Source organism: Engystomops pustulosus, chromosome 1, assembly GCF_040894005.1.
Source record: "Engystomops pustulosus chromosome 1, aEngPut4.maternal, whole genome shotgun sequence".
Classification (NCBI taxonomy): Eukaryota; Metazoa; Chordata; class Amphibia; order Anura; family Leptodactylidae; genus Engystomops; species Engystomops pustulosus.
In genome coordinates, this window is record NC_092411.1 from 2,983,742 (window position 1) to 2,996,748 (window position 13,007).

The 13,007-nt window shown below is 45.9% G+C and overlaps 1 protein-coding gene across 1 annotated transcript in view; it reads right to left on the reverse strand.

Annotated features, from left to right (window-relative positions):
• Positions 1–11,444, reverse strand: part of LOC140114876 (C-C motif chemokine 21b-like) — a 36,349-nt gene extending 24,905 nt beyond the window's left edge. Inside the window, exon 1 of the mRNA XM_072132740.1 lies at positions 11,307–11,444. Within this exon, the coding sequence (XP_071988841.1) occupies positions 11,307–11,370 (64 nt within the window). The 5' untranslated portion in view covers positions 11,371–11,444. The remainder of the gene's footprint in view (positions 1–11,306) is intronic.
• Positions 11,445–13,007: the final 1,563 nt, after the last annotated feature.

The window sequence follows — 13,007 nt, forward strand, 5'->3', positions numbered from 1 at the left end:
GAACTCCGGGGACCTGAGCGGGGAAGCGACACATGCAGGATATCGGGTGCAGGATCTTAGTGACTCCCCGCACAGCGCATTATACACGGACAATGCACTTTTGGGCAACTTTGTTGAACAGGTAAGTAAATGAGCCCCGTTGTCTGACGCTGATCCAGCAATTGAATTTGCTATTTTGCTTTAAGCAAACAAAAGTAACGAAAGAAAGTTATATAGATCTGATGTCGGATGACTAAATAGACATATCTATGGCAACTTCTAATATTATGCTAATGAGCCTGAAGGGCTCTGAGGCTGTTACACTTCCCTCTCCTACTGTGTGAGATTCCATCAGGCAGATGGAGGGGAAGAGCTGAGAGAGCGGAGGGAGGGGGAGACAGTGTGATAGTCTGTGAAGCATAGAGGGCTTCTCTTAACACCCCCAGAGCCATTCAGACTCATTAGCATAATTTTAAAAGGATGGAGGCCATGGATAACAAATACAAGAAGATACCACAGTCACAGTCCCTATAAAATATCTGGAAAAGGGGTTTATGTCAGAGGTCATATCACACAAAAATGATACTTTACATCTAATTCTGCCTCTGGTGCTCCCAGTCTCAGGCTCTGCCCTGACCTCGGCCTGTCTATTCCATAGCATGCGCTCCACCCCGGACAGTCACCCCATAGAGATGGGACCAATGGCTTCTCTACAGCGCTGGACCCACACATGGACCAACCAGGACAAGAACCAGGGTGTAAGATACAGATATTAGATATGAGATGGAATAAGGGGATGATGTTCCGGACATTACAGATAATATAAGATTAAAAATGGCTTTTTTTTTGACAAATAAATGTTTTTGTTTATTCTGAAATATTTTGCTTTAAATCTGATACTAAACCTATTTCTATGGACGTTCTGTGCCGAAAACATGAAGCTGGAAGCAATTATCCTTCTCCATGTCTAACCATTTACTTCTATAATAAGGAATGAAGACGGATAAGTAGTTTCTTATGTTCTCTGACACCTTCATTTATCATCCGAAAATTAGTCTCTAGATTCACCTTATGAGACGAGGTAGAAGGAGATGAGCAGATGCTTTCTAAACACTGAGCCAGTGCTTATATCATCATTAGATCCAGGGACCGGGACTGTGGTATCTGCTTATATCTGTTATCCATGGCCTACTTCCTACTAAATTCAACTTTTAAAATTATGCTAATGAGTCAGAAGGGCATTGCCAGAGCCCCTCCATGCTGTAGCTGCACAGGCCGTTACATGGTTTCACCTCCTGCCTGAGCACTTCCCCTTCCTTCTGCATGCTGTCTCACACAATGGGAGGGGGAAGTGCTCCAGCACAGTGTAACATCCAGGAAAACTACATCACAGAGGGGCTCTGGTAACACCCCCAGAACACTTCTGGCTCATTAGCATAATTTTATAGTTGATTTTAGAAGGAAAGAGGCCATGGATAACAGATATGTCCGGGTGCCCGGATCTTAGTAATGTCCCTGGATTATCAGGATGGATTTGGGGTGAAGCTGCAGCCTCTGGCAGTAACTCGTTGCTGGTCTCCAGTTTGGGGATGTTTTGCACAGGCCGGTGAGGCCGTGGTCTTGTTTCTGTTCTTTCTTGGTAACTTTGTGGCTTTTCTGTGTATTGTTATGTCTAATACTTTTGTGCACAAGTCGAGGCTTCACCTGCAGGAGATAAGTTTATTTGGACTTTAAGATCCGGTTTCCGCAGTCTTGGCCGCAGCAGAGAAAATCTAAATGGATGTTGACACATGAAACAACTATGTGACACCCCGGAGCCCGCAGCCAGGGTTCGTCATCGTAATATTTTTATCTAAATGTTCTTTTAATTTCTGAGAATTAATCTTAAGGACACGAGGTTCTACAGCCAAATCCTGCTCCAAAGCTTAGATTACTTTAAAAGGAACCTGTCAGCAGGAATGTCCTTTGTAGCTGGTGAGAGGTTCCAATAACTTCTGCAATGATGAGTTGAAAAGGCCTTTGTTGGGGGGAAGGGGGGACTGAATGTCACAGAACCACAGTCCTGATGCAATTTGAAAGATGAGATTCTTTTCTTTTATATGATACCAAAAAGGTCAGGGCAGGTGTCTACAGTGTTCATGCCCCTGACTCCTTCATTACTCCGGTTCTTCTGGACATCAGCATCTCCACCGGGGCCACAAGTGGCAAAGACCCACATTAGCCAATCACTGACCTCTTCCGACCACGGGATGACACTTCCTTATGTGACACCATGTCCTGTGGTCCGAGGAGGTTAGAGGAAGCGGAGGAAGTGGGAACCAGAACAAGGAAGCAGGAACACTTTAGGGCTTATTTACTAAGGGTCGCGCTGCACTTTCGTTGGACTTTTTGACTTTTCTGGATTTTGTGCCGCTGGGACAGGGATTTAGAAGGGGATTGTGTCGCAACTTACATGCACCAGGAAGAAGAAGGTGAACTCCGGGGACCTGAGCGGGGAAGTGACACATGCAGGATATCGGATGCAGGATCTTAGTGACTCCCCGCACAGCACATTATACACGGACAATGCACTTACATGCACCAGGAAGAAGAAGGTGAACTCTGGGGACCTGAGCTGGGAAGCGACACATACAGGATATCGAGCGCAGGATCTTAGTGACTCCCCGCACAGCGCATTATACACGGACAATGCACTTACATGCACCAGGAAGAAGGTGAACTCCGGGGACCTGAGCGGGGAAGCGACACATGCAGGATATTGGGCGCAGGATCTTAGTGACTCCCCGCACAGCGCATTATACACGGACAATGCACTTACATGCACCAGGAAGAAGAAGGTGAACTCCGGGGACCTGAGCGGGGAAGCGACACATGCAGGATATCAGGTGCAGGATCTTAGTGACTCCCCGCACAGCGCATTATACACGGACAATGCACTTACATGCACCAGGAAGAAGGTGAACTCCGGGGACCTGAGCGGGGAAGCGACACATGCAGGATATTGGGCGCAGGATCTTAGTGACTCCCCGCACAGCGCATTATACACGGACAATGCACTTACATGCACCAGGAAGAAGAAGGTGAACTCCGGGGACCTGAGCGGGGAAGCGACATATGCAGGATATCGGGGCAGGATCTTAGTGACTCCCTGCACAGCGCATTATACACGGACAATGCACTTACATGCACCAGGAAGAAGAAGGTGAACTCCGGGGACCTGAGCTGGGAAGCGACACATGCAGGATATCGGGCGCAGGATCTTAGTGACTCCCCGCACAGCACATTATACACGGACAATGCACTTACATGCACAAGGAGGAAGAAGAAGGTGAACTCCAGGGACCTGAGCGGAGAAGTGACACATGCAGGATATCGGCGCCGGATCTTAGTGACTCCCCGCACAGCGCATTATACACGGACAATGCACTTACATGCACCAGGAAGAAGAAGGTGAACTCCGGGGACCTGAGCGGGGAAGCGACATATGCAGGATATCGGGGCAGGATCTTAGTGACTCCCTGCACAGCGCATTATACACGGACAATGCACTTACATGCACCAGGAAGAAGAAGGTGAACTCCGGGGACCTGAGCGGGGAAGCGACACATGCAGGATATCGGATGCAGGATCTTAGTGACTCCCCGCACAGCACATTATACATGGACAATGCACTTACATGCACCAGGAAGAAGAAGGTGAACTTCGGGGACCTGAGCTGGGAAGCGACACATGCAGGATATCGGGCGCAGGATCTTAGTGACTCCCCGCACAGCACATTATACACGGACAATGCACTTACATGCACAAGGAGGAAGAAGAAGGTGAACTCCAGGGACCTGAGCGGAGAAGCGACACATGCAGGATATCGGCGCCGGATCTTAGTGACTCCCCGCACAGCGCATTATACACGGACAATGCACTTACATGCACCAGGAAGAAGAAGGTGAACTACGGGGACCTTAGCGGGGAAGCGACATATGCAGGATATCGGGGCAGGATCTTAGTGACTCCCTGCACAGCGCATTATACACGGACAATGCACTTACATGCACCAGGAAGAAGGTGAACTCCGGGGACCTGAGCGGGGAAGCGACACATGCAGGATATTGGGCGCAGGATCTTAGTGACTCCCCGCACAGCGCATTATACACGGACAATGCACTTACATGCACCAGGAAGAAGAAGGTGAACTCCGGGGACCTGAGCGGGGAAGCGACACATGCAGGATATCAGGTGCAGGATCTTAGTGACTCCCCGCACAGCGCATTATACACGGACAATGCACTTACATGCACCAGGAAGAAGGTGAACTCCGGGGACCTGAGCGGGGAAGCGACACATGCAGGATATTGGGCGCAGGATCTTAGTGACTCCCCGCACAGCGCATTATACACGGACAATGCACTTACATGCACCAGGAAGAAGAAGGTGAACTCCGGGGACCTGAGCGGGGAAGCGACATATGCAGGATATCGGGGCAGGATCTTAGTGACTCCCTGCACAGCGCATTATACACGGACAATGCACTTACATGCACCAGGAAGAAGAAGGTGAACTCCGGGGACCTGAGCTGGGAAGCGACACATGCAGGATATCGGGCGCAGGATCTTAGTGACTCCCCGCACAGCACATTATACACGGACAATGCACTTACATGCACAAGGAGGAAGAAGAAGGTGAACTCCAGGGACCTGAGCGGAGAAGTGACACATGCAGGATATCGGCGCCGGATCTTAGTGACTCCCCGCACAGCGCATTATACACGGACAATGCACTTACATGCACCAGGAAGAAGAAGGTGAACTCCGGGGACCTGAGCGGGGAAGCGACATATGCAGGATATCGGGGCAGGATCTTAGTGACTCCCTGCACAGCGCATTATACACGGACAATGCACTTACATGCACCAGGAAGAAGAAGGTGAACTCCGGGGACCTGAGCGGGGAAGCGACACATGCAGGATATCGGATGCAGGATCTTAGTGACTCCCCGCACAGCACATTATACATGGACAATGCACTTACATGCACCAGGAAGAAGAAGGTGAACTTCGGGGACCTGAGCTGGGAAGCGACACATGCAGGATATCGGGCGCAGGATCTTAGTGACTCCCCGCACAGCACATTATACACGGACAATGCACTTACATGCACAAGGAGGAAGAAGAAGGTGAACTCCGGGGACCTGAGCGGAGAAGCGACACATGCAGGATATCGGCGCCGGATCTTAGTGACTCCCCGCACAGCGCATTATACACGGACAATGCACTTACATGCACCAGGAAGAAGAAGGTGAACTACGGGGACCTTAGCGGGGAAGCGACATATGCAGGATATCGGGGCAGGATCTTAGTGACTCCCTGCACAGCGCATTATACACGGACAATGCACTTACATGCACCAGGAAGAAAAAGGTGAACTCCGGGGACCTGAGCGGGGAAGCGACACATGCAGGATATCGGGCGCACGATCTTAGTGACTCACCGCACAGCACATTATACACGGACAATGCACTTACATGCACAAGGAGGAAGAAGAAGGTGAGCTCCAGGGACCTGAGCGGAGAAGCGACACATGCAGGATATCGGCGCAGGATCTTAGTGACTCCCCGCACAGCGCATTATACACGGACAATGCACTTACATGCACCAGGAAGAAGAAGGTGAACTCCGGGGACCTGAGCGGGGAAGCGACACATGCAGGATATCGGATGCAGGATCTTAGTGACTCCCCGCACAGCACATTATACATGGACAATGCACTTACATGCACCAGGAAGAAGAAGGTGAACTCCGGGGACCTGAGCGGGGAAGCGACACATGCAGGATATCGGGCGCACGATCTTAGTGACTCCCCGCACAGCGCATTATACACGGACAATGCGCTTACATGCACCAGGAAGAAGAAGGTGAACTCCGGGGACCTGAGCGGAGAAGCGACACATGCAGGATATCGGGCACAGGATCTTAGTGACTCCCCGCACAGCGCATTATACACGGACAATGCACTTACATGCACCAGGAAGAAGAAGGTGAACTCCGGGGACCTGAGCGGAGAAGCGACACATGCAGGATATCGGGTGCAGGATCTTAGTGTCTCCCCACACAGCGCATTATACACGGACAATGCACTTACATGCACCAGGAAGAAGAAGGTGAACTCCGGGGACCTGAGCGGAGAAGCGACACATGCAGGATATCGGGTGCAGGATCTTAGTGTCTCCCCACACAGCGCATTATACACGGACAATGCACTTACATGCACCAGGAAGAAGAAGGTGAACTCCGGGGACCTGAGCGGAGAAGCGACACATGCAGGATATCGGGTGCAGGATCTTAGTGACTCCCCGCACAGCGCATTATACACGGACAATGCACTTACATGCACCAGGAAGAAGAAGGTGAACTCCGGGGACCTGAGCGGGGAAGCGACACATGCAGGATTTCGGGCGCAGGATCTTAGTGACTCCCCGCACAGCGCATTATACACGGACAATGCACTTACATGCACCAGGAAGAAGAAGGTGAACTCCGGGGACCTGAGCGGGGAAGCGACACATGCAGGATATCGGGTGCAGGATCTTAGTGTCTCCCCACACAGCACATTATACACGGACAATGCACTTACATGCACCAGGAAGAAGAAGGTGAACTCCGGGGACCTGAGCGGGGAAGCGACACATGCAGGATATCGGGTGCAGGATCTTAGTGTCTCCCCACACAGCGCATTATACACGGACAATGCACTTACATGCACCAGGAAGAAGAAGGTGAACTCCGGGGACCTGAGCGGGGAAGCGACACATGCAGGATATCGGGCGCAGGATCTTAGTGACTCCCCGCACAGCGCATTATACACGGACAATGCACTTACATGCACCAGGAAGAAGAAGGGGAACTCTGGGGACCTAAGCGGAGAAGCGACACATGCAGGATATCGGGTGCAGGATCTTAGTGAATCGCAGCATTATCGTCGGACAGGTAAGTAAATGCGCCCCTTTTGTAGTTTTCTCTGCTTTGACCCCTGCAGAGTTTTCCAAAATTCTTGGAGAAGTGATATAAATTCCTAACCTTTCTCTCCGGATGTGCTCTGCAATCTGCCTGTCAGGGCTGAGGCCGCACAACGTTCGTGTCCCATGTGCTTTCCATTAGGGTCTGATTCAGTGCAGTCAATCATTTTTTTGGGCTATAAATTTTCTTCTGTCATCGCAAATTATGAGAAAATAACAACAAGAAAAAAATCCTACAATTTGCTTTAAGTAAGAAAACTCTCGGCTTGTTTTGTAGCAAGAAACATTATGCAACATTGTAAAAGATTGGCTACGATGTAACATGTGGAGGGAGGAGAAGAGATCACTGGATGTACAGGAAATCATTGTTACTGCTAATAATAATCCTAACAATACCAAATTCTAAGAAGAAGAAGAATTGTTGTTTGAATGCACCAATTTTTTTAAATAAAATCTACAAATCCCAAAAAACTTTCACTTACAAAATGTAAAAAACCGACCAAATGCAAAGAGGAAAACAATTCAACACAAGTGAAGAAGATGAGAAGACAAAGCGCATTGTACACAAAGCTGATGTGTAATAACCACAAGGTATAAATGATCTATTACAGGACAATCTACAATTTGTTATTTTTCCTTATCTATGTATCTCCCTTAATACAAATAATTACATGACTAATAATAATCTGACTTCTCTCCATTAAGCATAAGAAATAGAAACTCCCCGTCCTGTCTGCAGGTTCTAGAACAGCTATTACATTGTCTTGTGTTATTATACTACTACAAATAGATCATTATCAAAGGGGTTTTCCTACAAGGGAAAGTTAGGCGCTATCCACAGTGGGGGTGTGGAGATCGGTGAGCGCTGTGCTCAGCAATTTCCCTCAGCTCCATAGAGATTAATGGAGCAGAATGGTCATGTGCGGCCGTCTGATGGACCCCTTGCTTTTCTGATCTGCGGGGGTCACAGCACTGACGCCCCCTCTGTGGATAGGGCCTAACTTTCCATTGTATGGAAACCCTGTAACATTTGAATCAATGTCCTATTTTCTAGACCCTCTAAGGCTCAGGTCACACTATTGTTCCAACCTCCATTCAAAAAAGTAAAGAACGGCTGAATCTGAACAGTTTATGTCAATGGGATTTTTCATTGATACATTAAACCTCTGTTCTTTTCCTTTTTAATGGAGGTATAAAACAGAGGTTTGAACAGTAGTGTGAACAGAGACCAACCTGCTCCATGTAATATATCCTTGGGGTATCCCTGTATATAACACATGCACTGTATATAGCACAGGAGCAGTGTACTGTATATAGCACATGCACTGTATATAGCACAGGAGCAGTGTACTGTATATAGCGCATGCACTGTATATAGCACAGGAGCAGTGTACTGTATATAGCACATGCACTGTATATAACACATGCACTGTATATAGCACAGGAGCAGTGTACTGTATATAGCACATGCACTGTATATAACACATGCACTGTATATAGCACAGGAGCAGTGTACTGTATATAGCACATGCACTGTATATAGCACATGCACTGTATATAACACATGCACTGTATATAGCACAGGAGCAGTGTACTGTATATAACACATGCACTGTATATAACACATGCACTGTATATAGCACAGGAGCAGTGTACTGTATATAGCACATGCACTGTATATAGCACATGCACTGTATATAACACATGCACTGTATATAGCACAGGAGCAGTGTACTGTATATAACACATGCACTGTATATAGCACAGGAGCAGTGTACTGTATATAGCACATGCACTGTATATAGCACAGGAGCAGTGTACTGTATATAGCACATGCACTGTATATAACACATGCACTGTATATAGCACAGGAGCAGTGTACTGTATATAGCACATGCACTGTATATAGCACAGGAGCAGTGTACTGTATATAGCACATGCACTGTATATAGCACATGCACTGTATATAGCACAGGAGCAGTGTACTGTATATAGCACATGCACTGTATATAGCACAGGAGCAGTGTACTGTATATAACACATGCACTGTATATAACACATGCACTGTATATAACACATGCACTGTATATAGCACAGGAGCAGTGTACTGTATATAGCACATGCACTGTATATAGCACAGGAGCAGTGTACTGTATATAGCACATGCACTGTATATAGCACATGCACTGTATATAACACATGCACTGTATATAGCACAGGAGCAGTGTACTGTATATAGCACATGCACTGTATATAACACATGCACTGTATATAGCACAGGAGCAGTGTACTGTATATAGCACATGCACTGTATATAGCACATGCACTGTATATAACACATGCACTGTATATAGCACAGGAGCAGTGTACTGTATATAGCACATGCACTGTATATAACACATGCACTGTATATAACACATGCACTGTATATAGCACAGGAGCAGTGTACTGTATATAGCACAGGAGCAGTGCACTGTATATAGCACATGCACTGTATATAGCATAGGAGCAGTGTACTGTATATAACACATGTACTGTATATAGCACATGCACTGTATATAACACATGCACTGTATATAGCACAGGAGCAGTGTACTGTATATAGCACATGCACTGTATATAGCACAGGAGCAGTGTACTGTATATAGCACATGCACTGTATATAGCACATGCACTGTATATAGCACAGGAGCAGTGTACTGTATATAGCACATGCACTGTATATAACACATGCACTGTATATAGCACAGGAGCAGTGTACTGTATATAGCACATGCACTGTATATAGCACAGGAGCAGTGTACTGTATATAGCACAGGAGCAGTGTACTGTATATAACACATGCACTGTATATAGCACAGGAGCAGTGTACTGTATATAGCACATGCACTGTATATAGCACAGGAGCAGTGTACTGTATATAGCACAGGAGCAGTGTACTGTATATAACACATGCACTGTATATAGCACATGCACTGTATATAACACATGCACTGTATATAGCACAGGAGCAGTGTACTGTATATAGCACATGCACTGTATATAGCACAGGAGCAGTGTACTGTATATAGCACAGGAGCAGTGTACTATATATAACACATGTACTGTATATAGCACATGCACTGTATATAGCACAGGAGCAGTGTACTGTATATAACACATGCACTGTATATAACACATGCACTGTATATAGCACAGGAGCAGTGTACTGTATATAACACATGCACTGTATATAACACATGCACTGTATATAGCACAGGAGCAGTGTACTGTATATAGCACATGCACTGTATATAGCACAGGAGCAGTGTACTGTATATAACACATGCACTGTATATAGCACATGCACTGTATATAACACATGCACTGTATATAGCACATGCACTGTATATAACACATGCACTGTATATAACACATGCACTGTATATAGCACATGCACTGTATATAGCACAGGAGCAGTGTACTGTATATAACACATGCACTGTATATAACACATGCACTGTATATAGCACATGCACTGTATATAACACATGCACTGTATATAGCACATGCACTGTATATAGCACATGCACTGTATATAGCACATGCACTGTATATAACACATGCACTGTATATAGCACATGCACTGTATATAACACATGCACTGTATATAGCACAGGAGCAGTGTACTGTATATAGCACATGCACTGTATATAGCACAGGAGCAGTGTACTGTATATAGCACAGGAGCAGTGTACTGTATATAGCACATGCACTGTATATAGCACAGGAGCAGTGCACTGTATATAGTACTGTATATAGCACATGTACTGTATATAGCACAGGAGCAGTGCACTGTATATAGCACATGTACTGTATATAGCACAGGAGCAGTGTACTGTATATAACACATGTACTGTATATAGCACAGGAGCAGTGCCCTGTATATAGCACAGGAGCAGTACACTGTATATAGCTCAGGAGCAGTGTGCTGTATATAGCACATGCACTGTATATAGCACAGGAGCGGTACACTGTATATAGCACACGCACTGTATATAGCAGAAGAGCAGTGCACTGTATATAGCACATGTACTGTATATAGCACAGGAGCAGTGCACTGTATATAGCACTGTACTGTATATAGCACAGGAGCAGTGCACTGTATATAGCACAGGAGCAATGCAATGTATATATCAGAGGGGCAGTGCACTGTATATAGCACATGTACTGTCTATAGCAGAGGAGCAGTGCCCTGTATATAGCACCTGTATTGTATAGCAGTGCACTGTATATAGCACTGTACTGTATATAGCACATGCTCTGTATATAGCACTTACCTTGCAGGCACAGCAGGTGACACAGCAGGAGTCCGAGGATGAGCAGAGCCGGAGTTGTCTCCATCCTGAGTTGTAGTTGTGAGGAGTTTGGTTCTTGTCCCTTCTCCCTCCTCAGTATTTATAGTCTCGTCCTCTTGGCCCGGAGCCCGGGGGCTGATATATACTTTGGTTACTTCCTCCTCTCTGCACCTTGTACTGAGTCCAGGACTGATATACAGGCAGTCCCCGGGTTACATACAAGATAGGGACTGTAGGTTTGTTCTTAAGTTGAATTTGTATGTAAGTCGAAACTGTATATTTTATCATTGTAGTTCCCGACAATTTTTTTTTTTGCCCCAGTGACAATTGGGGTTTCAAATTTTTATGCTGTAATAGGACCAAGAATTATCAATAAAGCTTCATTGCAGACAATTTTAAGCTGATTATTGCAATCTGGGACTATTTTAAAGCATCCAGAGAGCTTTACCAGAGGTCACAGTGGGCAGAGGGGTCCGTCTGTAACTATGGGTTGTCTGTAAGTCGGGTGTCCTTAAGTAGGGGACCGCCTGTATATTTATGCTGTATTCATGTTGTATCCAGTGACTTCTCCTTTATTTGCAGGAATTGATGATAAATTTGGATCCATCAGAGAAGTGAAGAACATTTTTCCTTTATCAGATGAATTTTCGGTCTGTCCTTAAAGGGAATGTAGACTTTTACATCCACAAGTTATTCTCAAATGCGACGCTGCAAATTGTGTCTATTAAAGCCTGATAACTGAAAGCAAAGGACGTCCAACTCCGACCTGATCTCACCAATAAGTCTCTATGGAGAATTAAAATGGTTCCAATGTCACTGAAAGAAAAAGAGAGGGGAGGGGGGAGGCCTGGGGGTCCCCGATACTAGACTATATTATGGGGGTTGTATAGCAGTAAATATAATGATCCCAAATATTATCTCATGGTCAGACAAGACGTCCCCCATCTGAACCCCATAAATAAAGATGATAAAAATTTATATAACAAATTTGGAAAAAGACATTCAACAAATTAGGAATTCGCCATAAACTCTCCAAATACTTATCCAGGAGCGGTGGAAGATGATGGAACGGGAACATATATACATTTATACACAGTTAGTAGATTGTGTATAATACAAGTAATATGTTTCCAGAATGTTATGTTATGTAATTGCGAGTGAAAAGCCAGAGAGTTGATCAAAGTGAATCAAAAACGTAGCAATGAGAAATCAAACAAGATATCATCACTACGTGCCACTACAAACAATTAGATGGATCCAATCATAGAAATTAAAAAGGGAATAAAAGGAAAATAAACATTGGATTAAGTCTAGAAAATATAAATTGAATATTGCGAAATGGATTAAAAACAATACTAAACGTAACTGCTTTAGAAATATTGGGAGAACAACAACTTAAATTGATTCATGAGGACAGTTGAGCCTCCTGCCTCAGGCGGCATCACCTGCAGCAAGATGGGGGGCGGCAGGCGGTCACCTGCTACAATATAGAACCTGACCTGAAAATGTAGGACCTGTTTCTTTTCACACCTGATGTCAGCATGGAGAACCCACCGATACATTACTATTGCATGGGGTAGAGGGGCTGCCATTCTATAGGTCGCCATAGGCAGCTGAGAGACAAGAACAAAACAAGGGGTGGAGATGGATGGGGACACATGAAAGCGATGGGGAGCACTTAAG